At 53.2% G+C, this 27,856-nt stretch overlaps 11 protein-coding genes across 11 annotated transcripts; 7 read left to right on the plus strand and 4 right to left on the minus strand.

The window, feature by feature from the left end:
• Positions 1-1,374: 1,374 nt before the first annotated feature.
• COCMIDRAFT_4043 (uncharacterized protein) lies at positions 1,375-3,243 on the minus strand (the record flags this gene model as incomplete). The annotated part of the gene is made up of 3 exons (XM_007688341.1): positions 1,375-1,929; positions 1,977-3,116; positions 3,184-3,243. The coding sequence occupies 3 exons, from the start codon at positions 3,241-3,243 to the stop codon at positions 1,375-1,377; spliced, it is 1,755 nt and encodes a 584-aa protein (XP_007686531.1).
• A 2,480-nt stretch (positions 3,244-5,723) lies between these two features.
• Positions 5,724-7,649, plus strand: COCMIDRAFT_91478 (uncharacterized protein; the record flags this gene model as incomplete). Its single annotated transcript, XM_007688387.1, has 4 exons — positions 5,724-5,912; positions 5,997-6,522; positions 6,580-7,039; positions 7,214-7,649. The coding sequence occupies 4 exons, from the start codon at positions 5,724-5,726 to the stop codon at positions 7,647-7,649; spliced, it is 1,611 nt and encodes a 536-aa protein (XP_007686577.1).
• A 714-nt stretch (positions 7,650-8,363) lies between these two features.
• On the plus strand, positions 8,364-10,652 carry COCMIDRAFT_35486 (uncharacterized protein; the record flags this gene model as incomplete). The annotated part of the gene is made up of 4 exons (XM_007688365.1): positions 8,364-8,715; positions 8,812-9,050; positions 9,157-10,467; positions 10,506-10,652. 4 exons carry the CDS (start codon positions 8,364-8,366, stop codon positions 10,650-10,652), a joined length of 2,049 nt encoding a protein of 682 aa, XP_007686555.1.
• Positions 10,653-11,857: 1,205 nt separating this feature from the next.
• COCMIDRAFT_91450 (uncharacterized protein) lies at positions 11,858-14,160 on the plus strand (the record flags this gene model as incomplete). The annotated part of the gene is made up of 4 exons (XM_007688388.1): positions 11,858-11,917; positions 11,993-12,688; positions 12,735-12,875; positions 12,925-14,160. The coding sequence occupies 4 exons, from the start codon at positions 11,858-11,860 to the stop codon at positions 14,158-14,160; spliced, it is 2,133 nt and encodes a 710-aa protein (XP_007686578.1).
• A 684-nt stretch (positions 14,161-14,844) lies between these two features.
• Positions 14,845-15,662, plus strand: COCMIDRAFT_91489 (uncharacterized protein; the record flags this gene model as incomplete). The annotated part of the gene is made up of 2 exons (XM_007688389.1): positions 14,845-14,985; positions 15,135-15,662. 2 exons carry the CDS (start codon positions 14,845-14,847, stop codon positions 15,660-15,662), a joined length of 669 nt encoding a protein of 222 aa, XP_007686579.1.
• A 544-nt stretch (positions 15,663-16,206) lies between these two features.
• COCMIDRAFT_78184 (uncharacterized protein) lies at positions 16,207-17,846 on the minus strand (the record flags this gene model as incomplete). Its single annotated transcript, XM_007688390.2, has 2 exons — positions 16,207-16,963; positions 17,044-17,846. Coding segments are annotated over 2 exons (1,560 nt in total), but the record flags the coding sequence as incomplete, so codon positions are not given.
• A 632-nt stretch (positions 17,847-18,478) lies between these two features.
• COCMIDRAFT_91459 (uncharacterized protein) lies at positions 18,479-20,165 on the plus strand (the record flags this gene model as incomplete). The annotated part of the gene is made up of 5 exons (XM_007688391.1): positions 18,479-18,502; positions 18,562-18,670; positions 18,734-18,851; positions 18,904-19,756; positions 19,809-20,165. The coding sequence occupies 5 exons, from the start codon at positions 18,479-18,481 to the stop codon at positions 20,163-20,165; spliced, it is 1,461 nt and encodes a 486-aa protein (XP_007686581.1).
• A 189-nt stretch (positions 20,166-20,354) lies between these two features.
• COCMIDRAFT_56600 (uncharacterized protein) lies at positions 20,355-20,510 on the minus strand (the record flags this gene model as incomplete). Its single annotated transcript, XM_007688392.1, has 1 exon — positions 20,355-20,510. A coding segment is annotated over one exon (156 nt), but the record flags the coding sequence as incomplete, so codon positions are not given.
• A 197-nt stretch (positions 20,511-20,707) lies between these two features.
• On the plus strand, positions 20,708-22,484 carry COCMIDRAFT_91520 (uncharacterized protein; the record flags this gene model as incomplete). Its single annotated transcript, XM_007688393.1, has 4 exons — positions 20,708-21,042; positions 21,106-21,449; positions 21,505-21,743; positions 21,810-22,484. 4 exons carry the CDS (start codon positions 20,708-20,710, stop codon positions 22,482-22,484), a joined length of 1,593 nt encoding a protein of 530 aa, XP_007686583.1.
• Positions 22,485-22,594: 110 nt separating this feature from the next.
• Positions 22,595-23,611, minus strand: COCMIDRAFT_4050 (uncharacterized protein; the record flags this gene model as incomplete). Its single annotated transcript, XM_007688342.1, has 3 exons — positions 22,595-23,077; positions 23,158-23,166; positions 23,276-23,611. 3 exons carry the CDS (start codon positions 23,609-23,611, stop codon positions 22,595-22,597), a joined length of 828 nt encoding a protein of 275 aa, XP_007686532.1.
• Positions 23,612-26,155: 2,544 nt separating this feature from the next.
• Positions 26,156-27,605, plus strand: COCMIDRAFT_91576 (uncharacterized protein; the record flags this gene model as incomplete). The annotated part of the gene is made up of 3 exons (XM_007688394.1): positions 26,156-26,408; positions 26,455-26,535; positions 26,584-27,605. 3 exons carry the CDS (start codon positions 26,156-26,158, stop codon positions 27,603-27,605), a joined length of 1,356 nt encoding a protein of 451 aa, XP_007686584.1.
• Positions 27,606-27,856: the final 251 nt, after the last annotated feature.

Below are 27,856 nucleotides of genomic sequence, written 5' to 3' on the forward strand. Positions count from 1 at the left end.
GGCAAACGTCAACTCTTTTATCATCGACGTCTTTCCCTTTTCCATTCACTAGGCCCACTTTGTCCAGCATATCCATGTAAAGTGATTGTGGTTCAGCGAACGCGGGTACGTATTGGGCAAACAGACACTCTCTTAAGATCTGGGTCGTCTTAGACATGAAGCAATGCCTTGATGGCTAACGTCTTTCAGACTGTAATGCTGTTGTATGTTATCCTCTCGAATATGTCCAGCACTCGATACCGAAGCTCATTACTTTTGCTGTTTCCCCCGGGATTCGCTCACCTAATGACTCCGCTTTTTACAAATCATCTTCTGCATCTCTTGTGGCAGTACCAAGATTTACCATGTCTTGTATGTAGATGAGTCTAATCAACCCTTCTCTTGAAACCAAGCCAAGGTTGTGTGAGTAAGTAGCTTCGGAAGTCCAGACTATCTGCTTAGTAAGGGACCCCGCTACCACGACCAAGAATGCTTCGGGATGTTCTCGCCTTAACTCCGCAAAAAAAAATCTCCGGCATTCGTTACCAGACATCTGGGTCTCTTACCAATCTCTCGTGGTGTGAAATTGCCATGCCAACTACTTTCGGACAGCCCGGCAACTATGCAGCACCGACATTCCCGAGTTATCTTTTCGATTAGTAACACAACCATAGCACGTAAGAGGTAAGCGACGCTAGTAATTCCGGATAAAAGTTAAATCTCAATGTATTCATATTGCAGGGCTCGGCATGGGCTTTCGGGCTCTCACCATTTTAGCAAAAGTATCCAATACCAAACAACTGAACCACTGAATTGGTCATCTTCCGGTGACAAAAGTATAAGCTGACTATGCCGCTGGTTGCCGAGTCACACATCGCTCAGTGTACCAAGAGGTTTCTTTGATCTCCTAGCCGGATCTGGATTTTGAATCATGCCATATGTTGTCGGGGTTCTGGGACGAAGGTTAGCCCCAAATGACGCTTCATGTGCCGGTCAGAGTTACATCGAACGGGAAGCAAAAAGCCATGATCAAGTGTTACAACGTGCGCGGTAGTTATAGGGATTATTTCAGCTGCCAAGAATCACCTGCGTCGCGGATGTGCGGGTGTGCCCGGGAATAAATGAATACGGAGATGGGGGCGGGGCGTCAAGCATGCTGACAACCATATACGACGACATAGCCGCTGGCTGCTGAACTGAGTAATTGCTTGCGAACACATCATACTATATTAACTTCAGCCTAAAAACGCACATCGATTTGAATCACTCACCGGCATTCAGACCATGCTGTGCTGCTGGGGACTCGGTCATTATATGACCGTGATCGCATCATTGGTGCAACCCTGATCTACCGTGATGAAGATATTGGGTTTGTCACCACAGGGGTCAGTTTAGTCACAGCTTCGCTGACTGTCCTCCGATATCCGGTAACCATTTCTGTATGCCCAGGGAGCTGTGCCATACCTTTGGGAAGTACTGCGGCCCAAGGATCTTCTTCTGCACTTTTCCCGTGACAGTTTTTGGCAGCTCACCCTTTACAATTCGCAACAGTGTTGGCAGTTTGTAACCGGCAAGTCTTCCGCGGAGATCCCGTCGTAGTTTATCAATAGTTAAAGAATTTCCCGTGTTAGATCGCTTGCCTGGAAAATCTGTTGTCGTGTCTTCTTCTTCTTGTAACGAGAGTAGGGCTGCCACACGTTGCCCGAATTCTTCGTCTGCAACGCCGACAACCATGGCTTCGGCGACGTACGGCAAGCCGAGCAGCTCTCTCTCGACATCTAGTGCTGATATTTTGTACCCTCCCGACTTGATGATGTCCAGGGACGCTCGACCGAGAATGAAGTAATACTTCCCTTCCTTTCGTGCAAGGTCGCCGGTTCGGAAGTACCCATCTTTATCATGCGCAGTGGCTGTGCCTTCAGGGTCATGTAGGTATTTCATAAACATATGCTGTGTTTGGTTAGAACCATCTTTCAGTAAGGTTGCACGGGGCATACCGGGCTCTTGACGAGTATCTCTCCTGCATTTCCCTCAGACAGCTTCACATCTACGCCGCTCTCAAGTTCACCGACAGAACCCTTGGGCGTATTTTGATCTCCAAGACGCATCCTGAAGATTGCTCCAAATTCAGTCGCTCCGTATCTCTGCAGGATATTCTGCTGCAAGAGGTCTGTCCAAAAGTCGTTCAGCGGCTGAGGTAACGCCGACGTCCCACACAAACAGGCGCGGAATTGCCGTGCGCCAGCAACGTACGTAGCTAGTTCATGGGCAGGGAGTTTACGCAGATGAATTTGATAAAACCGTCTAAGCCGCATCCATATAGTTGGAACGGCCGAAAAGAACGTAATTCGCCTGGAAGAGTGGGCTGCCCCCTCCTTCCAGCGCTTCCACGTCCAGGCCTCGTCGAAACCTCCACTACGGAACTCTATTCGGCTTCCAGCAACGAGGAATGGAAAAAAATTTATACCGACCCCCGTGGCATGATGTACTGGAAGGAGGTGCAGTATGACGTCGTCTTCAGTCAAATGATAGTGGTCAGCGATGGACAACGCACAGTCAAAGACGTACGATCTCCGCATCACTGCACCCTTGGGTGGGCCCGTGGTGCCACTTGTGAAGATCACCACTGCCGGCGCGTTCTCCTCCAAGGCCCGATCCGATGATATGATGATTTCCTCAGCGCCAAGGGCGGGGGACGAGACGAACGGTCCTATTTCGACGACCCGAAACTGTGGGTTAGTCGTAGAACAGATGCGTCCTGCAAGAAGACGGCATTTGTCAATGTTCTCAGCACTCGCAAGAACCAGCGCTGATCTTGATTTTTGGATAAAGTATGCTGCCTCACTTACAGGCACGGCTGGCGTCATTGGCACTGCGGCCGCTCCAAGCGCTAGTACCGCCAGCATTGCTACGGTGTATTCGTAACCGCCTGGAGCGACGATGGCCATGTAAACCTCTTCTCTCTTCCCTAGCGCTCTGCAGGTTGCGTCATCGAGGGTATTGAGAAGGGTGTTTCGCAAGGCCAAGATATCTGACAGCAGATGGATATGGGTCTTCTGCAACTGGACACGAGCATCTTCGATGGCTATGCGTGCGGGGGTTTGGCTGGCAAATCGAAGAAGTCGACTAAACAGAGGCTATACGGACATCAGTGACCAGTTACAGTCGACCTGGATAGACGCGTGGAGCGTGGTGAGTTCATACAGTGTTCGGAAGCACGTTATGGCCAACATGGCTCGGCACCACACTGGTTCGGTCGACCATGGTAGTTTTATTAGTGCCGCTGCCGTTGCCGTCTTACTCAGACTAGGACTCGACAAGTACCCCTCAAGTGCGCTTCCCGGTGTGCATCGCGGGCACGTGTGTCCAGGATAGTAGGGCAGGGCTACTTGTGTCGAGCGCTAGCCAAGAGACGTGGGGAAGTCGAGTCGCTTGCACTGGTGGGGAGTCATGGCATTTGGGTGCAGGGTGTCTTACTAGTCGATCGTGGCACAAGATCGCGGGGAAGACTCCCGTGGCCATCCCCGCAGCCAGTCGCTTCGGGCGCTAGCAGCCCGGCAAGGGCGCTCAGTACCCGTAGCTAGTGCATGTCAAACGTCTTCTACGCGACACTGCCTTTGACTCGCACAACGACGAGTCTGATCATGCCCATGCCCTTTTGGGACCTCTCCTCTTGACTGGGCCCCTGCCGAGCTATCCTTACACAGAACAGACCCCGAGACCACTGCTAGGACGCCGACCACACCACCCCTCAAGTGCCGGCTTCCCAACAAACCATCCCTTCATGATATCACGACACAGGACACCCTTCCTCCCAAGTCATGCATCCTAGGATCTAGTATGTATACCGTACATCTGTACTGACGAGTAATACTCGAGTGGCGGTCCTGTTATCTTCCTTTGATGCCCGAAGCTGACGTTTGAAAAAGGCAATAGTCCATGGCCTTTTTTTCCCATCTTACATATGATTGGGAGGCGGGCCCAATGACAAGTAAAAAAATTTTCAACAAAGACGCGTCCCGGCACAGCCGTATAGCATCTGTCATGAGTTTCCGGTCAACAAAAAGTCTATCGTGCGTGTGCCCCACGCTTCAGTGTCTCAGCTGTGCCCACAGTCATTGAATCTACAGGTCGCGCGGATTACCTTGTTGAATCAATCTCCGGGCTTATTTTTCCCTGTTTTTCTATACCATCGTTTGGCTGTGTGTGTGACGGACTGTGGTGCCACCGCTCGCACCCGCCAACCGAACGGATCACCAGGCGTATTCGGCTACTTTGGCGACGTTACGTATGTGCTCGGACTCGCAGCCGCCTAGAATTCAGCCGATTGCTCAGTTATTTTGGTGGTTCGTTCGCGCATCGTGCATAAGGCGTTTCGCTTACCTACAGCTTGCTGTCGTGGCACAAGGCGTGGGTCAGTCGTGGTCCATCATGTCTAGCCACAATTGACTATAGCCACACCTACTTTTTACCTTGTTGATATTTCGGCCTTTTAGACCAGGGGGCGTTTTTGGATTGTTTGGTACCTGTACCAGAAAAAATGTTTGCTGGCATCACATGCTGGTCCTTGACCCACATTGGGACGGACCACACGCAACGTGTCTCTCCCAAAGACCTACCGATCAGATGACGTATTGTTACTGAGCTCGTGGAATTTTTTTGCAATGATAGCTCACACCGCTTTGTAAAAGATGCTATTTGGAGGATCGTGATGGGGGGTCCTATGACACAGGGCAGGGCGCCAATACGTTGCACCTTGTGTCGCCAGGGGTGCGTGAGTGGTGCGCGCACGACCATCCGTACGCCTAGCAGGGTGGGCTCCAGATTTCCGTTGCCTGGGGCGTACACCGACCTAAAAAAGAGGGACGTATTACGGCGCTTTAGGCTGGCATGGTACCGAAGATCGAGCATTTTGCCCTAGCGGCAGCATGTCGTTTGCCTTGGCTGCACACATTCAGCGCAAAGCAACCCAGGCCGCTATTTCAATTCAATGCGCCACGCAGGACCAAAAAAGACGCTGCCGCGGCAGCAGGATTGGGCGACGCAAGCGACAAAGACGAGGCAAAGAAAAAAGGGTAGGACCCATGCGCGCGCCCTGGGGCTTTCGCTGACCGGGATGCGAGTGCGAGGACGTCAGCAAGGAACGATGATCATATTTTTTTGTCGAGCCGCATCCATCCCCGGCCCTGGACCTGGACCTGAACGACGAAGCTGAAGGAAGAAAAAGCAATATGCCCGAACACCCCCCTCTCTCCCGCTCTCTCTTTGGCGCTGGCCTCTCCGGCAGCGGCCATACTCTCAGCGGGCTTGGACCCTCTGCGAACGCCCGGGCGGCGGCTGCATGTCATCCGGCTCCGCGATGTTTGGTGGTTTGGTGGTTTGGCGGTGCCTTGGGCGCAGTCTTGCAAAAGCGGCCGGGGAATGCGGCACGAGACACGTTTGGCGCGGTCGAGGGTATGGAAGCGAGTCGTCGATAGGGCAAGCCGACGGGGAAGCGGGCAGTGGGCATGGCGTAGCCGCACAGATGTTTCCGTATGCGGCCATAGCTCACTCGGTCCGTGGGAGCGTGGACCGATGCCGCCCCCCCGTCACATCAGGCGCAGCTCCATGGGGCCTTGCGGTGAAGGGGTAAAATTGGCCTCGCGTGCTTCAAATGTCGTGTGTTTGTTCACCTACTCCAGAGCGTCTATGACTCTTTTCGCGTCTTTGGTATATATAAACTAATTTCGGGAAGCGCCTCAGCCATGTCCCTAGACCTACCACTATTGATCAGCAGGAGCAGGTTGCTGGGCTCTGTCGCGAGCTCTGCCCCCCGCCTACTCAATATGATTACCAAGCCGGAGAATCTGGCCCGTCGAACAAAATCATTCCATCTCTCATGTCTGGATCAGAACATTGTGCGCGTGTATATACAAACGCTGTGTATATTTCCCGTATGTTGGCCCAGAAAGAAGAACGAGGTGGACGAGGGAGAACACGACCGCCGTAGTAACAGTAGGTGCTGATTGTAACGCCAGTTTCCCGACCAGAATAATGCCGAAGCTGCCATACATGCGCTTGGGAATGGTATTCGCCTCTCGCTCAAAAAATTTCCTTTCCTTGCTGGTCTCCTCTCTCTACCCGATGCTTCCACGGGGAGGCTCGCTCTGGAATATCCAATTGAAGTATCCGACGAAGAGCTGAATTGCATATTCCGATCAAAGCAAATCCCTTTCCATGAGCGTGACTTCCCTTACACATACGAGCAACTCAAGCGAGACGGCATGCCACCCAGTGCTTTCAAAGGTTCCATGTTTGTCCCCGAAGATCTTGCAAACTACCCCGGTGTCCCCAAAGACGGCGAAGGCAAAGTCGATTTTGAAAAGAGCGACGCGCCCGCGATGCGATGTCAAGCATTCTTCATCCCAGGCGGATTGGTCCTTTCTACCTACATGCACCACAGCGTATCCGACTTTTCCGGCATCAACCTTTTCTGGGAAACCCTTTCAACAAACGTGACCAATCTTCCGCGCCAATACCTGATAAGTGACAGCAAAATCTTTGGTACTTTTTTACTTGGATCCCCAAAATTGCCCCCAACCAAAACTGACAAATGACCAGATACAATAAGCGTTGCTGACCGGCAATCGCGATTACGGCAAGCGGTTGATTGGCACATTAACCCACAGCAAACAGGTGGTGGTGGTGGCGCTGCTGCAGATTGCTACTGCGATGGGCCACCCACATATCGCAGGACATTACCCGCCGACACCGCTTGCGCTCAACGTCTTTTTGTAATCCCAGTCGCCCGCATACGCAGGTACCAGGACATGTTGCGGCCTCACTTCCCACCAGACAGCACGCCGACAATGTGCAATGTGCTCGCTGCGCTGGTATGGACGCACGTCACGCGAGCCAGAGGAGACCGACTGCTGCAGCATGGTCTGAACGAGACCAACCTCGGCATCGCCACCGATCTACGCAAACGCCAGAATCCTTGCGTCCCCGCGGATTACACGGGTAACATGGCCCTATTTTCAAAAGCCACTCTCAACGTTTCAGACTTGTTGATCGAAAACCGGTGAGTTTGCTCTTCCTTCCTTCTCCATCCACCCCCTGCGATCGCCTTGTTTCACCTCTTTTTTTCTTCTACGTTACACTTTGTGAACCCAATACCCAAGGAAGAAAAGTTTGCTCCTTTGCATTGAAAGAGGAAAGAAAAAGAAAAAAAGACTCTGGCTGACCTGCTTACCAGGGTGACTCTCCCCACCATCATCCGTGTCATCACAGAAATCCAAACCGCCATCCTCGGCGTCGACGACACGTGGGTGTCACGCCATCTCAAATTCTTCAAGTCGATCGCGCAAATCACCGATACCGAGATTTCCCTAGGCTCGGCATTTGGATCGGACATGTACATTTCGAGCTGGTTAAACTTTGGTGCAGACCTCAGCTGGGGCATCCCGGGTACTGATCAAGGTAAGCACTCACTGGCCGGTCGGCCCGAGTTCATCAGGCGCACGTATGCGCCGAGCGACGGCGGAATTATCTTCTTGCCTAGACGCAGGCAGCTCGTCAATGGCACGGAGGCGCCGTTTGAGATTTTGGTACGACTTGCCAAGGAGGACATGGCGCGTGTGCTTGACGAAGAGGGAGGGTTGCGCAGCTGGGCGGATGCTGTGCTTGAGTAGATTTTGGGGGGTTCGTATTTGGACCACCCCTTCTTCCTGCCAGACAAGAGAAGTAAGTGTGCTTGCCCTAGTGCAGCGGGGCTGTTGATGAAGCATTTTTGGGAATTGCAACGCAAGGAGCATCTGGCGTTGTTTTCTTTTTCAAAGAGAATGGGTTTATTCTCTGGGGTCACCGGTTGGGATTGGACATCTGATATCCTGTACAATTAGCTTGTTTTGAGGTTAGTATCTTGGGACTTAAAAAGTGCATGTTTGCTTGCTTGCTTCGGCATATCATTTACAACTGTCATCAAATTCAATCATGTTTGCTTTTCTCTTTGTATTCCCCAAACGATTGAAGTCAGTTCAGATCGTCCACTAGTTAGGATGTTCAGAAGACGCTGTCTGCATTGGGATAGCATGTACGTAGCCCCGCATCGCCGGCTCCACATGCCTAAGAGGCGGGGCCCGCACCGTTGTTCGCATCCACGATGAGACCCCCGCTCGACTCTGTTGTCTCGATGGCTGGAAGCGAACCGAGGTAGTAATGCCTGTCACCTCTCGTATTAGCACCGGACAACATCAACCGGTAGTGCTCTGAAGAATGCAGACTGTATCACACTGTTTGCGGAAGAGATAGCGGACTTCAAAAGGAATACGCCCAGCTCACCCTAGACGGCTGGCGACCGGCTTGGTGGTAAGATCTTGGTAGCAATCGGCGGATCGAATGGCAGCATGGCAGACTTCACCGACAATCTCACGCCCTTGTACGACGGTACAGCAACGCTCCAAGCTGAGCGCGACGGCTCGCGCATCGATGTTGATCAACTCGCACACCACCTCCTTGGCCGTGATGACTTTCTTGAGCGGCAGCAAAAGGTCCTTGCCGTTCTGATCAAGGAGAAGCTTTTCCAAAAAGACCAGCAACTCAACCTATCGCGGCCTGACCGGTACCACCTGGGACTCGCGCGGGCAAAGGCCATCCAGAGGCTGAAGAGGCAACAGGGCTGGGATCACGAGGACTGTAAGATGGCGGAGTATCTCGTCGACGAGCCGAGCCCATATTTCTTGCACACGGCCATGTTCGGTGAGTCTAGTGATTACTACACGCTGAGATACATACTGTGCGGACCTTGTGTAACTGGGGCGCTTGGGCTAGACTGACATGTCCTGTGTCACCCAGTCACAACAGTAGGCGAGCAAGGTTCCGAGGAACAGCAAAACTACTGGATGCCAAAGATTGTCAACTACGACATCATTGGGTGCTATGCGCAGACTGAGCTTGGCCATGGCAGCAACGTCAGAGGGCTGGAAACCGTGGCCCTGTGGGACCCAATGAAAAAGGAATTCGAGATACACAGTCCAAATCTGACTGCCAGCAAATGGTGGAATGGGTCAATGGGGAGAACTGCCACACATGCCGTATGTACCTCTCGCGCCCTTGTTGTACGACGTTCCAGAACCCCCCTTCCCTACCAAAATTCGCTTTTGAGAGAGTGAGGCAATCACTGACGCGCGCCATCCGTAGATCGTAGTGGCGCAACTAGTTTTGCCAAAATCACGCAACCTGCCCAATGCGAGTAAAGTTTCGAAACCGAAAAGTCTCGACTCGGATTACGTCGCCCACGGCCCGCAGACATTCATCCTGCAGATTCGGGATAAGAAGACGCATCAACCTCTGTCCGGAATAGCGGTGGGTGACATCGGGCCGAAATATGGCTACGCCAGTATGGACAATGGCTACATGGTTTTTGACCACTTTCGCGTGCCCAAGTCGGCTATGCTGAGCCGGTATGCTGAGGTGTCAGACGAGACGGGCGCATTCGTGCGGAGAGGACATCCGGCTGTTGTGTACGGAAGCTTAACGTTTGTTCGAGGACAAATCATCATGCATGCAAGACTAGTCCTTGCACGGGCAGTCACTGTCGCAGTACGGTACTGTGCCATCAGGCGACAGTTCAAGGACCGTGATTCCACTGATCCGTTAGACGAGGAGATGAAGGTGCTTGACTATCCGACTGTGCAGATACGTATCCTGCCGCTGCTTGCAACTGCATTTGCACTGCATTACACGGGTGAATACATGTATACGCTGTATCAGAGGTCGCGAGAGACGATAGAGACTGGAGACTTTGGTCCCTTGGCGGAATTGCACAGCGCAAGCTCGGGGCTGAAGAGTCTTTGCACGACACTTGCTGCTGATGGCATTGAAACGTGTCGACGCGCAATGGGCGGCCATGGGTACGGCGGTGGCAGCGGCCTTGTTGGGCTCAATGCTGACTATCTCTCCAAACCGACAGTCGAGGGAGACAACTGGATGATTACGCAACAAGTGGCCGCGTATCTGATCAAGAAAATGAGCGATGTCATCAACCGCCCTGATGCGCCACCCAAAGACCGAACGGATGAGCTGTTCAGATTCTATCTCAGGAACCGCAGTCATCATACGCCTCAGGAGGTAGTAAAGGACGGGTCCATAGATGATGGGATTATAGTCCGGGTCTTTCAATGGCGGGTAGCAGACCTGTCGTACCGCGCCTATCAGGCTCGCGTGGTGGAGAAGCAGTCGTGGACACGCCTGATGATACAGCTCCACAGTCTCAGTCGTGCATACTCTGAGCAGATTCTCGTCACCAACTTCTACAATGGCCTCGGATCTGTCTCCCCGGCCAACCAGTGTGCTTTGCGAACATGCTTCCGGCTGTACGCCTTGTACACACTTGACCAGTATGCTTCCTCGTTTACTATGACGGCTGCCGTTTCACCCGAGTCGGTATATGCTTTACAAAACACGGTACTTGATTTGATGGCCGAGCTGCGGCCAGACGCTGTAAAGCTTGTAGATGCATGGTCCATACCAGACTTCCTCCTGAACAGTGCACTTGGGAGGTGTATGAGGAGTTGTTTAACATGGCGCATCGCAAGAACCCACTGAACCAGGTCACTTTTAATGTGGACTGGCGTAGTGACGAGATTGTACTGGGCAGCGGGGATGGGGGGCGGCATGTGTTGGCGAAGCTGTAATACCCAGCTAATGCATTGTATACAACTCCCAGGAGGGTGCTGGACAGAAACCCGTCAAGTGTCAAAGGTGATGGGGAGGCGAAACTTGGGTAGCGTGAAACTAGATTGTGCTGATCCTTTGTTCTTTACCCCTCTTCTTTTTCCTTTACATTTAGCTCTGTTGGGTCAGGGTCCTGATGGCAAATTAAATGGGACGCGAACAAAAGAAACAGTACCCCTGAAGACGTCATGGCACAGCTGCTTGTCCGTCTAGCTGCATTGCCGTGCATAGAGAGTCGACCGATGATGCTATGCAGTGAATCTAGATATGTAGAGCCACCAAGCCACTGCATGTAGGTATATGCATATGTAACTGTAGGTAGGCGGGCCGTTGGAAAAGGGCCGATTCAGAGCTGCACTGTGAGCTGATTCGAGGCCCTTGGATATGGCCGTTGAAACGACGGCATCCGGGGTATGTGGGCTGGGGGTGGGGTGGGGTGTTCCTGGTCGGAAGCTGGCCGGAAGCTGGCCGGAAGCTGGCCGGAAGCTGGCGGACACAAAGGGCACGAAGGAAGCTGGGCAAGTACGAGGCTGGGGCAGAGACAAAGGATGAGAAGAGTTTACGCTAGCAGGTGGATGAGATGGCGGTTAGCGGCGTCGAAACGCTGATGGAGCTAGGAGGCAGCGAGTGCAGTGGAAAGGTGGAAAGCCGTTGGGCAGCCAAGCCAAGGCCTCACTCCGAGTTTGACTCAGCAACGGTCGGAGGCCGAGCGCCTGTGACGCACGACGCACGACGCAACGACGGGGGACTGCGGCACATCGAACACACACACACACGCTTGCACACACCCACCCACTCATCCGCTCACCCACCCACACCATGCAGGGCCGTTTTCCCGGCCGCCGGGCCTGAACCATCCCACCGACCCCCTTGTTTCCTACATTGCCATCTCGACCAGGAACCTTACATGGACACTCTTCCGCCAGCCACCAGGCGCTTCGCTCGATGCTTGTAAAGAGCGTTGACTGGGTTTCAGCCTGATCGCTCACGTGAGGACGCGCTACACACCTTCTGGCGCCCACGCCTCTAGTGACTGCGCACCTCCAAAGGCCTAAAGCAAAGAGCCATAGTTGTGTAGACTGGGCCGGGTGCTGTTAGCTTCCTGTCCTGTTTTTTCTTATTCGCCTCCACACCATCTGCTTGCACTAGACCCCATCGCCTGTCAATGTCCTATCGCGGAAGGCCCAGCAAGGGTTGCGAGGCTTGTCGAGCCCGTAAGGTGAAGGTGAGCACGCTGTTCCATTGCCCTCTCTCTCGTCGCCACATTGCATCCCTAACCGCCAGGCTAATGCCACCATAGTGCGACGAGGCCAGACCGGCTTGCAGTCGATGCACAAAGGCTAGCCACGAATGCAAGTATCGCGATCAAGCCGATATCCTCTTTCGGAACCAGACTGCTTCGGCAGCACAGAGGGCCGAGGAATCATGGCGGAAGAGATCCAAGTCCCACCAGCGTCCAACCACGGCAGAAACAAACACGACTGCCTACGTCAAGACGCCTCCAAGCGATGCATCTACTCCGCCCACGCTCGACGACACACGCTCCTCGAGTGGGAGTGTGCACTCGCCCAGCGGCTCCACTGATGACGCTACCCAGGATGCATCCAACATTTCACTGGCTACCATTGACCTAAGCAAGATGACCATTACGCCGGCACCCAATCCGGATTTCCGCCGCAAGGCATTTGAGCGGTTCGTCTATGACTTTGTTCTGCCCGACTCGCCCACGATGCCAAAGGAAGAACCCTCAGACGCCTTGTGGACTTTTATTCCTGTGCTGTACCAGGGTGCCTCGGAGGATTCGTTGATAGCTACTACGGTTGATGCTGTTGCATATGTCAACTATGCGAATAGATGCAAGGATGCCCATGCTGCTGCATTAGGCGAGGAGTGCGTTGCTAAAGCCATTCCCATGCTAACCAAGGTGATTGCGGATAAGAAGCGATCGGCAACGAATGAGGCCTTGTGCTCAGTTTATCTTATGGGGGTTTATGAGGTATGCAGGCACTGAGGTTTGGTTGGCAGAGTCCTAACTTTCTCAGAACCTCACCAACGTGCAGCGAAAAGGCACGTTTATTGCCCACCATCATGGTGCTACTGCATTGCTCCAGCTACGAACTGTCGAGCAATACTACAGTGACCCGATTTCAGCCAGAGTGTATGAAGTAGCGTATGCACAAATGGTAATGCCGGCGTATGTTTTAGATGCGCATTGCTGACTTTGTCACATAGTTACTCGGCAACCTACAGTCAGCAAAACGCCCGCCCATTCCCAAAAAAGACGTAATCAAGGTGGAGGGGTACCTCCCCAGTCTTTACAGCAATTCTCACGTGTTTGTCATCCGTTTAATCTGGAGAGAAGCCATGTTACACGCAAAGTGGCATGAGATTAAGCAAAGCGCGAACCCGCCCACGAGTCGCTTGGCTATGCTAGAGATTTTCCAGACGGCTGTCGAGTTAGATGGCGCGTTTCAAGCCTGGGAATCGCCCCTCACGCCAGCCTGGGATTACCACATGGCACCGAATACGCCAGAGGCTCGGACAGCTTATGATGAAAAATGGAGAAATCTTTTCTTGGCGAGTCGAGGTGCGCCGCCAGAGATTCATGCATACCAAAGTCTGAAGAGATGCTGGATCTGGGGCTTTTTTCGAACAAGTCGGATATTTCTCCTGCGTGACCTTCTTGAGATGCTAAACTGGTTGCTTCGATTCCCAGAGCCGGTCCTGCCTTATCCTCATATGGCCGAGAGCGGTTCTACGACTACTAATGGGCAGTCTGCTCCTGTCTCGCTTAACACCAGGAGTCTGCGTATGCAACAATCAATCACTACTACCCACTTGGTTGAGGTCATTGACAAGAATTGCTCGGCACTGTTCGGTAGCTTTACGGTCCCGATACACCTCAAATCATACAATGATGTTGTTGGGATGAGAGGTTATGTTTGCTTGTGGCCACTGGGTATCATGGACGCTGCTCTGAGCTCAGGTCTGGTTCCCGACGTTAACGGGCCAGGAAGCGGACAACCATCGCCAGCAACCCAGTTTCCGACCGTCCAGACGTCGCCAAACAGTGACTCTTTCCAATCAGACCCGGGTACGGAATTTAAGAATGCCTACGCATTGGCACCGCAATTCTCAGAGCTCTCCGCCATAGTACCGAACCTGGAGGCGACGAGCGCAAGCAACAGTCCAGTGAACAGCACGCCAGTGTATGACCACATGGCGAAGAAGAACCACATCTTCGACTCCAACCCAGCACATCCTTATGACAGTCCCGTGCATCTTCCGGTAGACTTTGACATCCCCGAACCAAAGAAGATGGACATTGCTTCAAGACGTGAGTGGGTCAACCGCCTCTTGTACTATCTAGGAACAGAGCTGGGGCTCAAGAAGGCGCTATATGTGCCGTTCACTGAGGGATACTTGCCGGTTGTGAAGCCTGCTGTTGATCAACTTCTGGGTCGGTGATGATGTCCGGGCCAGGGCAGGGACTGGTGGTATGGAGGATATTTTGTTGTTTACCGTGCATGAAGATACGGAGCATGAAGTAACAAAGCATTGTGCGGGCGTTTGGTTAGTTTTTTTCTTCACGTGCGAGGCCAGTTCTTTCTCGCGTTATCTATTAAGCAACATATCAGTGTTTTGCTTTTCCTATTGGATGTATTGGATGGAGAGGAAGAAAAAGGATATGCTGAATGTATATAAGCAAGGTTGGAGGTTGGAGGTAGTAAGGTGATGGAGGGTTGAGAAGGGAGGAGTGGTATATGTGTGAAAATATGAGGGTCAGGAAGTTGACGTAGTATTACCCTTTCTGGGTAGGTATCATCAGGTATTGAATGGAATTTAGTACATTGATCACATCTCACTGCTCAAGCGACGGAGATAGACCCCGCGCTAGTGGAACCTCCGACCCCACAGTTTAGGCTTACATAACGCACTCGTGTGTCTGAACCTCTGACCCAACATTTGCCCCGTCCGCAGCCGCGATCCGACAAGCCGCCTTGTTTGTTTCGGTCTGAGAATCAATCTGACGTTTTGACAAATAGGAATTTGAAAAACTGCAACACGGCAGCATTGGTTGCAGACGAAAAGAGCTAGGAAAGAAACGGGAATTTAAGAAAAAAAAAGAAAGAGAAAGGAAAGACAGGAACAATGGACATTCGCGTACTCCGCCCAGAAGACATTCCACATGTGCAACTCGCCAACATTACGAATCTGCCGGAAAACTACTTTTGCAAGTACTACCTGTACCATGCGTTGAGCTGGCCGCAATTGAGCTACGTAGCGGTAGATGTAAGTTTCCAGCACGTGACAAAAAAGAACATCACCACTCCCCCCCCCCTCTTCAAATCCAAGCAAACCACACTTAAATTCCAACCAAGATGAATTCATCCCCCCTTTAAAATACGTCTTCGATTCTAATGAACAATCCAAAAAAACAGGTATCCCGCCGCCCCAAAACCCCCTACGACCCGCCCAAAATTGTGGGCTATGTGCTCGCGAAAATGGAAGAAGAACCCACCGACGGCGTCCAACACGGCCACATCACCTCGCTATCCGTCATGCGCACGCACCGCCGCCTCGGACTGGCCGAGAAACTAATGCGCCAGTCCCAACGCGCCATGGCCGAGACGTTCAACGCGCACTACGTTTCTCTGCACGTCCGCGTGTCGAATACGGCGGCCCTGCACTTGTACCGCGAGACGCTGGGGTTCAAGGTGGACAAAGTGGAAGCAAAGTATTATGCCGACGGCGAGGATGCGTACAGTATGCGGATTGAGCTTGCCGAGGTCAAGAGGGGGGTGAAGGAGGAGGAGGACCAGATTTGGGGGAGTGAGGGCGTCGATGAGGGCGACGCCGTGGGCAGTGAAGCGCGGGAAGAGGTCAAGTTGGTCAAGATGGGGAGGGGAAGGGGGGTTGTGGATTTGGTCGAGAAGAATGAGGCTGCTGCTACTACTGCTACTGCGTAGATGTGAGGAGAGTGGGGCTGTGTGTGTGTGTGTGTGTGTGGAGGTGTGTGTGGAGGTGTGGAAACGGTTGTTTCTATGCCGATTGCCGTGAGATGAAAACGGGGCAAAGAAGAAGAAGAAGAAGAATTATTATGAGAGAATCGTTTGAGAAAGAAAACGTCGGTTGTAGTATGCCATCAAGCAAGAGATTAACGTGGATTTAAAGACATTGTGATATTGGTACAAACAGAGTCTTGATACAAAAAAAGCATAGATCTATGTATATCGTATATCTCTCCCCTTTTATTTCTAGGTCAAATGCCCCTCCCACCAACACAAGATTTGAATGAAGGAGAAAATAAATATTACAACAAGATCGTCTTACGACAGAGACAAGATAAGAAAAAAAAAGAAAAAAAAAGAAGAAGAAAAGCCAGTTGTAGATTACAAAAACCAGCGGTGGATATCACAAAACAAATCCTGAATCGTTAATTTCCCCATGAAAACCTGATATCCCTTCCCAAGCCGTCATGATAGATATTGTTGCCTTGTCCTCCCTTGTGTTTTACATCAAGCCACCTAGGACAACCTTACCGACACCGCCAACCTCGCTCTTGACACCAGCACGACAGCTGTCTTCAAACTCTCTTACAACACCGGCGAGGATAATCTTCCGGACTCGTGCGTCGGCCTTGTTGAACAAGTCACCGACAATACTGGGGACACCTCCACCGGCCATGGCGACGCTCTCGGGGGTACTCAGCATGGACAGGATGCGCGTGTAGCAATCGATGAGGACGTCGCACAGTGTGGCAAAAGTGCTGAAAAAGTCCGGGTCAAAGGGTAGCGACGGGGTCTGCAGGTGCGTATAGGACTCGTTTGGCAGGAGCAAGTCATCAGTCGGTGGCGAGTCGATGCCCATGCCCTCTGTGCCGTTGAAGCTGTTGCTTGGGGTGAGGATAGGAAAGTCACCGGTTGCACTGCTACTACGACGACCTTTGCTACCCATGCCCATCGTCATGCCCATATTTGCGCGCTTAAACATTTGCGGAAGGCGAGCACGACTCAGGGTCGAAGGAGTAGAGCCGTCGGCAGGGTGCATGGACTGGTACTGCTCAAACTCGATGAGCAAGGCATTGAGGGCCTTGAGGTAGTCGGCGGGCGAGTTTGCGTTGAGGTCGAGGATGGTGGGGAGGGAGAAGCCGAGGAGGAGGTAGTGGGTAGCGCGGCGGGCTTGGTTGCGTGAGGTGAAGGAGGGGAGACGGGTGAGGTCGGATTTGGAGAAGAGGAGCGTGTTGAACCAGTATATTCTGCCTTCGTGACTGCAGCGGAGGATTGTTAGCTTTTGGAAGGGCAGGTGGGAGGGAGGGCAATGGAGGAGAAGAGGAAGAGAGGGCCATACGCCTTGCGGAGGTAGTCGAGCGTGGAGATGCGCTTCGAGGCGAGCTCCTGAATATGCTGGAAGACAAGGTTTGGGTTTGAGCCATTGGGGACGGGGATGGGGGCGGCGGGGGCGAGGGTGCGATTGGACTGCTGGTTTGCGTGCAGAATGTCCTTTTGGGTAGGCGGGTGGCGCAGGGGCATGGGCACCGCCATTGCGAAGGGATTCTTGGGCTTGTCGACGGCGCTCGAGGGGCTCTGAGGGGCGTCGTGGGCCTTTTGCTTCGAGGAGCGAGTAAAGGTGGAGACGGAGAGGGTCGGGCGCTGGGGGTGGGCTGGCTGGGGCGCGGGGGCCTTGTCTGCTTCGGCAAGGGCCAGCGTGATCGAGGGCGTCCTCGTGTGCGACGAGGACGACGTCTTGCGGGTGCTAGACGAGTTTGTGGTGCGCAGTGAGGCCGAGCGCGAGGTGCGTAGCTGGGAGCCGAGATCCGTGACGGATGAAGCGATGCTATGTCTGCTTACGTGGCGGCGGCGCTGGGGGGTTGTGGGCTGCTGCTTGGTGGGGTCGTCGGATGAATCGTAGGGAGGGGGCGTGTTTAATCTATTAGGAACGGCAGCATCGGTGGCAGCAGCAGCATCAGCAGAGTTGGCGATGGGCGGCGCGGGCTGGACATGGAGCTGGGGCGGCGCAGTGTCTGCGGGGGCAGCATGGGAGTGGGAGAGCGACGAGGCGGCGCCGTGTCTGGAGGCGGTGCGATGCCGGCCGCCGAAGAAGGAGGGCCGCCGGGAGAAGATGCCGTGCTGGTGCTGCTGTGTCTGCTGGTGGAGGGGCAGGTGTTGGTGTTGTTGGTGGTGGTGGTGGTGGTGGTCGGCCATGGTGAGCTGGAGGCCTCCAGCCAGCCAACAAGGGTGGGGGCTACCGAGCGATCAGGGGCGCTGTTTCACCCTTGGGCCCTGCCTGAACATGCGCCCGCGGCCTGGCTGACGGGCTATAGTTCTTGATAGTCGATTGGCGATGTATATGTCCAGATGTATGTATCGCGACAGCGACAGCGACAACAACAACAACAAGCCGACCGCAGGACGCGACAGACTCGGCGGACCGGGGCGCCACGAGCTTTAAACACGAAGCGCGTTCCACGAGCACCATGCGCTGCTGCGACAATGCCAAAATTCAGGCCGTGTTTCGGTTCGCGGTGCCAGCTGATGGACTGCGCGCCTATCATCCATCCCATCCATCCCCAGCTTGACCAACGCAGGAACAGCCAGGCCGGAGTAGGCCCACACCCCCTGCCACTCCTCCACCACCACTCCCCCTCTCCGCCATACAACCACCCCCCTCAAGCCAGCAGCCGCCCGCCCTGCCTGTCCTCTCTCTAACATCTAATATCCTTTCCCTGCGCCCCCTTCTCCATTGCACCCACGCTGCCTCTGCCCCCCACCGCCCACTGCCTACTATGCAGCGCAGACACAGCGCCCGAGTATGTACTTAGCATGCCCTCGCCCACACGCTCCAAGCCCGCCTGCTAACCCTCTGCAGGGAGAATGGATCCCCACCCAAGGCCAATGGCCCGTCGATCCCCAGCAGGACATGCCCGTCTCTGACGACCGCATCTGGGTCGACGGCTGCTTCGACTTTGCCCACCACGGTACGCCCATTGCCCCTCTGCACCGCCTCCACCTTCACCATGCTCACTCTCCCCCCCCCCCAGGTCATGCCGGCGCAATGCTGCAGGCCCGCCAGCTGGGCACCGAGCTCTATGTCGGCGTCCACTCGGACGAAGCCATTCTCGAGAACAAGGGCCCGACCGTAATGCGCCTCGACGAGCGGTAGGCCTCCTCGCTGCACCCCTAAACGCCATGCGCCGGCTGATTGCCATAGTGTCACCGCCGTCGAAGCCTGCCGATGGGCAACCAAGGCCGTCCCTCGAGCACCCTACGTTACCTCGCTGCCCTGGATCACCCACTACGGCTGCCAGTATGTTGTCCATGGCGACGACATCACCTCGGACAGCGATGGCCGCGACTGCTATCGCTACGTCAAGCAGGCCGGCCGCTTCAAGGTCGTCAAGCGCACCCCGGGCATCTCGACAACCGACCTCGTCGGCCGCATGTTGCTGTGCACACGCTCCCACTTTATCCCTTCCCTCGACAAGCGCTTGACCGGTGAAGAGGGCCCTGGCGACGAAGCAGAGCGCACAAAGGCTGGCCAGGAAATGTTGCAGCGCATCAAGGACTATGCAACCGATGCCTCGGGCCGTGCGCCTGGCTGCGATGTTTGGTACTGGCATGCTTCTCGACCCGTCAAGCTACGGAGAACCACGACCAGCGCCGTTACCAGCCCTACCCGTCCCGATCACCCCCGCCAGGAATCCGCGGTCTCGCAAGTAGGCCCCGTTAGGGAGGAAAAGGGCAAGTTCAATCAGCTCGTCCAGGGCAAGGGGCTCAAGGAAGGCCAGTCGGTCGTCTACGTCGACGGCGGCTGGGATCTGTTTTCCTCTGGCCACATTGAATTCCTGCGCTCCGTCACACAGTGCGAAGAAGACCGCGCGAGGGAAAACGGATGGTACACGGAAGAAGCCAAACAGGAGCGCATACAAAAAACCGGCCAAGACTATGGCCCGGTCTTTTTGATTGCCGGCATCCATGACGACGAGGTCATCAACCACTGGAAAGGCATCAATTACCCGATCATGAACATTTTTGAACGTGGTCTATGCGTTTTGCAGTGCAAGGTACGCGCGCCCCGCTTGGGTGATTTTTGTAATTACATACTAACTTGTTCAGTACGTCCACGCTACCATTTTCGGCGCTCCTTTCTCCCTTAGCAAGGCCTTCCTCCACGCCCTCCCCTATTCGTCTCCCCTGACCATCTACCATGGCAAAACTACCTTTATGCCTCTCCAGTTCGACCCCTACGCTGTACCCAAGGCGATGGACATTTACCGCGAAATTGGCGACCATGGCTTCCAAAATGTCAATGCCGCCGAGATTGTCGCCAGAATCATGAAGGGCAGGGCTCTGTACGAAGAGAGACAGCGCAAAAAGGGCGAAAAGGGCATCACTGAGGATGCAGAAAAGCTTCGACAGGAGATGGAGCGCGAGCAGAGGAGGAGGGAGGTTGAGGGCCAGTTTGGCTTGTGATATTGTGGTCGGCCCTACTTGGTCGGGGCGCTGCACGAATGTGAGTAGTGCGTTGGGCTTCTCTGGCTTGGCCATTGAACCAGACCCGGCGTTTCTCCCTTGACTGTCAACAGACGCCAAGTCTAGACTGAGCCTCGAATTGATCCTTGCTGCGAGGAACATGTTCGGTTTTTCTCCACGATGAGATCCAACGATGGGATCCAAATCGCCCGTATCAACCTTGATTAGACCCTCTCGCTTGCATCCAAAAGCAACACTAGCTAAGGTCTTGGTGATATCATCACAATAGCCACCATGGTCAGCCGCTGACGGCGCCTCTTCAGGCACATGAATGCTACACTGCATCGGGCATTGCCGATATAGGGCAAAGTGCCATGTGATTGATTGCCTCAAGACTCCACATTACACTTTGTCCTACCCCACTGGTCTCCGCACTGGGGGGCCTTTCATAAGGTGGATCAACAATCAAATAGCGAATTTCTCAATATCCCTTCATTCTCAGCCACCAGTTTTGCACATTGTGAAATGCAACCTTTCTTGTCATGACTATCGTAACCCCCGTTGCTGTTTTCCTCCTCATAGCTGTCGGCCTGTTGTATGCTGTGATCAGGTTCTGGCAAAACAGGCATGCTCTGCCTCTGCCCCCAGGACCCAAGGGGATCCCTATACTGGGAAACGTCAACGACATGCCCAAGCCAGGCATGCTCGAGTGTCATCACTGGTTGCAGCACAAAGAGCTATACGGCCCCATTTCCTCGGTGAAAGCTATGGGCCAGACCATTATTATCCTCAACGACCCTACCATTGCTCTCGACCTCTTGCGCGACCGTTCTGCAATCTACTCGTCACGCCCCAGCCTCGTCTTTGCCGGCGACATGTAAGTGAACATATTTGTTCTGGGATAGATGGGCTGATGCTGACTGCGATTCTCTTGCTATAGGGTGGGTTGGCGCCATGCCACTGTCATGATACCCTACAACGACGTTTGGAAAATACACCGGAAGAATATCACAAAGATTACGAATACGAGTACATCGCTTTCAGTGTTTGACCGCGTCCAGGAGGCCGAAGCCGCGCGGCTTCTGGTCAATCTGTTGGAGTCGCCGGGTCGGCTGCTTGAGCATGTTCGTAGGGAAGCTGGGAGCGTGATTTTGAAAATCACATATGGATACAACGCTGTCCCACATGGAAAGGATCCACTGGTTGTTATGGCGGAAAAGACTATGGAGCAGTTTACTGAAGCTACTGTTCCCGGACGGTGGGCTGTTGACATTTTCCCATTCAGTTCGTCGTGTTCTTTCCTCAGAGACCATCGAGAAGTACTTTCTGACTTCGTTAGTGCAATACATACCCGACTGGATGCCCGGCACAGGCTTCAAACGCACAGCAAAGGAAATGGCAAAACAGCTCGATCAATGCATAGCCTGGCCCTACCAATTCGTCAAGCAGCAAATGAGAGAAAAGAGACATACGCCATCCTTCCTCTCTCAAAGCATTGAAAGTGCAGATAGCACCCCAGAAATGGAATTCTACCACAAATGGGCAGCCCTCGCCCTCTATCTCGGCGGCGCCGACACTGTGAGTCCCTTATCTACACCACCATAACCGCCTTTCCAAGCCATAAACTCACTCTCATCCCACCAGACCGTCTCGGCAATATCAACATTCTTCCTCGCGATCCACCTCTTCCCTACAGTTCAATCCAAAGCCCAACAGGAAATCGACTCCTTAACCCAGGGCCTCCGTCTTCCCACCTTAGCCGACCTCCCAAATCTCCCATACATCTCCGCCATAGTCCAGGAAACACACCGCTGGCACCTCGTCGCTCCCATGGGGATCCCACATACGAGCACGAGAGAAGATGAGTATAGAGGTTACCGTATCCCCAAAGGCTCTGTATTGCTAGCAAACAATTGGGGTTTTATGCATGACCCGGCCGTGTACCGTGATCCCATGGCATTTCGCCCAGAGCGCTTTATAGCGACTGAGGGAAGAGACGCGGAACCAGAACCGCGCACGCATGTGTTTGGATACGGTAGAAGGATATGTCCTGGGAGACAAGTAGCAGATCACGCCTTGTTCGTCACAATCGCACAGACACTTGCTGTTTTCAACGTTTCTCCCAGTGTAGACTCCAACGGACGCGTGAAGCGGAGCGAAGTCAAATTCGAGCCAGGCACAATAAGTCGACCCGTACCCTTTGAATGCCGCATCACACCTCGATCCGATGCGCATATCGAGTTGATCCAGGAGGCAGGGCAGAGATTCGCATATGAAGAAAGCGATGCTCAGGAACTCGAGAACGTGAAATGGCAGTAGCAGTAGTAGTAGTAGTAGTAGTATATAGCAGTAACATCCCACATAAGCCTCCACACCACACAACCTAACAATACGTACCGTACTACCATACCTCACACATAAATACATCATCACACACCAACAACAGGCGCAACACCCTCCCCCCTCTCCCTCCTCAACCACCCCACTCCCCCATAAACCGCACTCGCCACCCCACTCCCCAGCAAAGGCCCCACCCAGTAAATCCAATGATACCCCGTAAACCCGCCCACCACGGCGGGCCCAAAACTCCGTGCCGGGTTTAAACTCGCACCCGTATAATACACACTACACACGTGCGCGACGAACAGCGACGCACCAATGTACATTGGCTTGGCCCAGCCGGCGTCCAGCATGAGGATGGTGAGGATGAGTTGGGAAGTGACGAAGGCTTCGAGGAAGAGGGCGCGGGTTATGGAGATGGAGGGGGAGAGGGTGGTGGCGATGGTGAGGGGGCCGGGGAGGAGGGCCGAAGTGAAGGCCGAGGCGGCGATGGAGGCGATGAGTTGGGAGAGGATGGTTTGGGTGGCGCGGTGCCAGTGGATTTTGCGGGTGAGGTAGAGGGCCGTTGTTACCTTTTGGGGGAAGGGGGGTTATTGGTATACTTTGCTTATATTGGACATGGGGGGAAGGAGGAGGGGGGAAGGGGACGTACGGCTGGGTTCTATACCTTGTTAGTCCTTTTGTTTTCCCTTTCTTTTGATAAATAAATAGGTTGATAGGAATCGGAGGAGGAGGAGGAGGAGGAGGAGGAGGAGGAGTGGATGACGTACGAATTTCCCACCACTTATATCAGCGAAAATAGCAACGTTAATCGCGAGTGAGGCACCAAACGCAAAGGCTATGTACAGTAGTTTTGATACGTCGGGAAGGGGGTCGCCGCTACCGGATAGCTCTTTGCTGCCCGCTGCGTTTAGGGCGATTTGTGTGCCGGTGAAGGCGAGGGAGAGGAACATGAAGGTGCCGATGAATTCGCCGATGAAGGCGGCAGCTTCGGTACGGAGGGTATGGCGAGACCGGGGGGTTTGGGAGGGGGGTGTTGTGGTTGTGTTGGTGGAGGGTTCGTGGAGGGGGAGGCTGGGGGTCTGGTCTTTGGAGTTGAGAGACATGGTTGCTAGAGGGAAAGACAGGATGGAGAATTTCTTTGGTTTGGGAAGATACGAAGGCTTTTGTGGTGGAGAGGAAGAGTTTGGTGGTGAATTTGTAGTCTGATGTTTGTGACTAATATCTTGATACGGTGCGGTTGTATGAGTATGACTGAGCTGTTGTTCCCCCACTCTCAGACTTGAAGAGTAAATTACCTGCTCAACACGAACCTATTGTTGGAAGGATAGTCGATACACAACGCTGAGTCCTGTGTCTTGGGTGTGTTATTGCCGTGGCGTGGAGACGGATGGGTTGTGATTGTAGGATCTGGTGCTCCAAGTTCCATTCAGCGATGCAACACAGACTTGGTCGCCTGACTTCAGAAATGCTGTAGAATCTTAGCTATAGGGAAAAACTCCCTTGGAATCGATCTACCCTTTGTTTCCGATAACGGGTTTGCTTAGTGTAGCACAGATTTGGGTAAGATGTGCTCTGGCGTGGATGTATGTATCTTGTGTAAGTGATGGCATCAAAACCTACCAATGACCTTACTATTGGGTATGTATGTCTGTATATCTACGGCGAGAGTATGGAGTGTTGTTGGGAAGTTGTGTAATCTTGGAACTGGCAGTCATTGACTGCCGTTATTTTGACAGGTCGGTAAGATTGATCACTTCAGGCGCCTTTTGTGCCTATGCCTTGACTAGACTAGCTTCAAAAAGCACCACGGTTGAAACTTCAACAATGGAATGATCTCCGTAAAATACGCCCCTGTCAGATATATATATATATACAGCATAGAGCGACACTGACGAAATTCTTCTCTGCACCAGAGAACCAATCCTAGGTTTCGGCGCAGAATCATTCTCTTCTTTCTATCAAATATAGTCCGTGTTAGTCTCCTCAAAAACAGTGATCGTAACTAGAAATACTTTTCTTGCGCGCACAAGTACGTCGGACAAGGTGTGTGAATGGTCGAATAAAATAACGGGCGTACAACATACCCTGCCAGCCCTATGTCGACTCACGTCTGGTACCGAGTATATGGTGCTGCTGTTACACGCTCTAGCAGAAGGTCCGCCTTCAGCCAACTTGCTTTTGTGTAGCTTTTGTAAGCAATCATTTTGCACCCAAGATTTCACAGCTCTAGCTCCAAGGACAGTGATGTCGATTACAGAATCAGGAGAGATCATTCTCAACGTCACACCAGCGCACTTGGCGCTTTCGATGTGTCGTGCTCGCTGCAGTCAAAACCACTATGTCGGGGTATTCCCGTCGCACATGCTTCATCTGCTTCGCGCCAATGCGCTTTGTCAGTGCATTGTGCACCAGTGTAGATGAGATGATTTATGTTTAATGCCAGACTAAGGGGACATGCAGACCTCACATAGCTTGGGATGCAACTAGTCTGTTTAGTCTGTGCGTTGTTTTCACCAACGAGTTGTTCGAAATACTTATACCTACAGTTACATCTTCAACGTGCATTGAATTTTGAGTTATCGATACTGAAGTCTCACCCCTGACTTCGCTAGGCTGAGCTGGTAAACTGATGGTAACCGCGTAGTCAAGATGGTGTACCAAACCTCACGTTACCCAGATGACGTCGGAGATTTCTCTAATCCTGCGGGCCCTTCATACCGAAGGTCACGGTTCACACTCCGACGCTCACTACGTACTAAGTCGATACTAGCACCAACGCAGGTTAGGAACCGGGGTTACTTCTCCAGGAGTGCACGCCAATCTTTTGCACATGGCCCACTGTTCCCCGCTATGCACTCATCGACGATGTCTCTACCATCACTCTGCAGGCTTTCTAATCATCTATCCAAGCGCCACCCCGCACACTAATACATATCTAGGCCTATAAATATCACAAAGAGAAAAGCCATGTGTGCGCCACACGAAGTGCACATGATTGTCTACCAAGTTTTAGCTTATTACGTACCTACAATCGAGTACTGCAGGCATCCGTGACGGACGGGAAACTATAGATATCTTGGCCAAGATCAGCGATTCTAGATCTGCAAACCACAAATGCGCAGTGCGAGACGTCAACCGATTGTCAAGATACCCCACACCCTGCGTACTACTGTCCCAAGCGTTGCATTAGCGCTCGATCACCCTACTCCAAATGGACGGATCAAATTAAGCGATGATAGAAATCTTGGATAGCCGCTCTCCCGCTCCGGCAAGAACTTAGTCTTTGATCGCGCGCAAGGGACAGGACTTGGATATTTATCCAGAAAAGGCCGGTTGTTCCTAATGTGGAGTTGAATTCACCAGCCACGTACGAAATCGTACGTCGTTTTTTCCATCTAACCAGGGCCTAGCCACAAAAAGTATATTAACATATCGATGGGCAGGCGTAGCGTATGGATATCATTAGTAGTGTCGAAATTAAACCGAAAGTTACCCGTAAAAAGCAAAAGGGGAATTTGTAATGACGAAGGTTTTTGTATTGAAGCTGAATACGAGAGCTGGAAGGTATGAGGCGAAATAGCAGCGGGCTCAATTTAAAAGCATGACGGTTTTCTCTCAGTTCCTTCATTGCATCAACCACACCAAGTATGCGCTCCGCGATTCTAGTTCTCCTTGCCACCCCCTCGGCGCTAGCTTTCCCATGGCTCAAACCCGAAGGTCTCGAGGCTCTCTTGAAACATCCAGAGGCAAGCGCTGAAATCCAGCGTAAGCTGCAAAGCCGGAGTGCTGCTTCAGCAGAGCCTCGCCAACTCTTAGGCACCCTCAAACCCATTCTGGACCCTTTGCTAGGACTAATCCCAACATCCGACTCTGTGAAGGGGTTGAAGAGATTCCCTGAGGGTATGTATACTGTAGTTAGTTCACACAGGTTACTAACGAGTCCCAGCGGACTACCCTTTTCAGCCTCCTGGCCCTACTGACCAGCGCGGTCCCTGCCCTGGTCTCAACACATTGGCAAATCATGGATGTAAGTTCTTCACTCTGACCTTACCATGTAGTCAACTAACAAGTCTAGACATCCCACGAAATGGCATTGTGACAATCGCCCAAATCCAATCTGGAACAGAAGCTGTCTTCAACATGGCCCCAGATCTAAGTGCACTCCTGGCCACTGGCGGAGCCCTCGACGGTGGCGACATTCTCTCCACTAAGATGAGCATCGGCGGACCCGACGCACGCGTAGGCATCCTAAACGGGGCCCTCAACTCCCTGCTCGGCACCCCCTCAGGTATCGCAGGCCACGGCAAATTCAACGAAGGCGACGCCTCGGCTACCCGCCTCGACTTCTACCTCCAAGGTGACAACATCTCCTTCCAACCCACCCTCTTCAAGCAACTCCACCAGCAAGCCCTTGCCCACGGCAACGGCACCTACAACACCGACGCCATCAAAGAACACTTCAAGTCTCGCTACTCCGCCTCCCGCGCCTCCAACCCTCAATTCTACTTCAACCTCCCCTCCGCCGCCGTTGTAATGGGTGCCTACTACTTCATCCCAGGCTTCTTCTCCAACGGTACCCTCGCAAACGAAGCTTCCATCACGAGTTTCTACGGCGCGAAACCGCGTCAGCCAGGCAAATGGGACGACCCGGAGCTAGAATACACAAGTGTGCCTGAGCGGATCCCAGAGCAAGGATGGTACCGCCGCGCGACGCCCATGACGGTCGTCGAGGCCGCAGCAGGTATCCTGGATGTCTATCTAGACGCTAGACCGGCCATTGGGGGTGCGGGCGCGGATCAGGCGTGGGTGGTGGGACCCGTAAGCATACCAAATAACCCCCAGGCGCTGGCGTGTTTCCTGTACAATGCCGTGTATGCGAATTTTCCGAGTGAGCTGTTTGGGTCGGTGCTGCTGGTGCAGGGTGTGGTTAATTTTCTGAGTGGCTTGCTGGTGCCTGGGTATAGGGCGTTGGGGTGTCCGAGGGATTTCCCCGATATGAGTGGGTTTAGCGAGGCGGGTTATGATGAGTGGGCAAAGGGGTACACGGGGGAGGCGAAGACGAAGGGCGTGGGGAGTGGATGGTATAGGAAAGGGTGAGGGATGATGGTGGTGCTCATGTAAATCTTGTGGCTGGCCCAGTACGCAGAGTCATTTCAATCTTCATTTCAGTCTTGTGTTGTATGTCATTTGTTGGGCTCAATGGCAGCTTGCCGAGCATCTCGCTTTTAGTACTACTTATTATTTTTTGTCAGTGTCTACCGAGCTTAGCGTCTTGTCACACGGGATGTACAGATGTTCGAGTCGCTTGCTATCTGTCAAGAGAGACAGCAGCGGCTCGATACGAAAAA

Source organism: Bipolaris oryzae (genome assembly GCF_000523455.1).
Source record: "Bipolaris oryzae ATCC 44560 unplaced genomic scaffold scaffold_41, whole genome shotgun sequence".
Taxonomy (NCBI): Eukaryota; Fungi; Ascomycota; class Dothideomycetes; order Pleosporales; family Pleosporaceae; genus Bipolaris; species Bipolaris oryzae.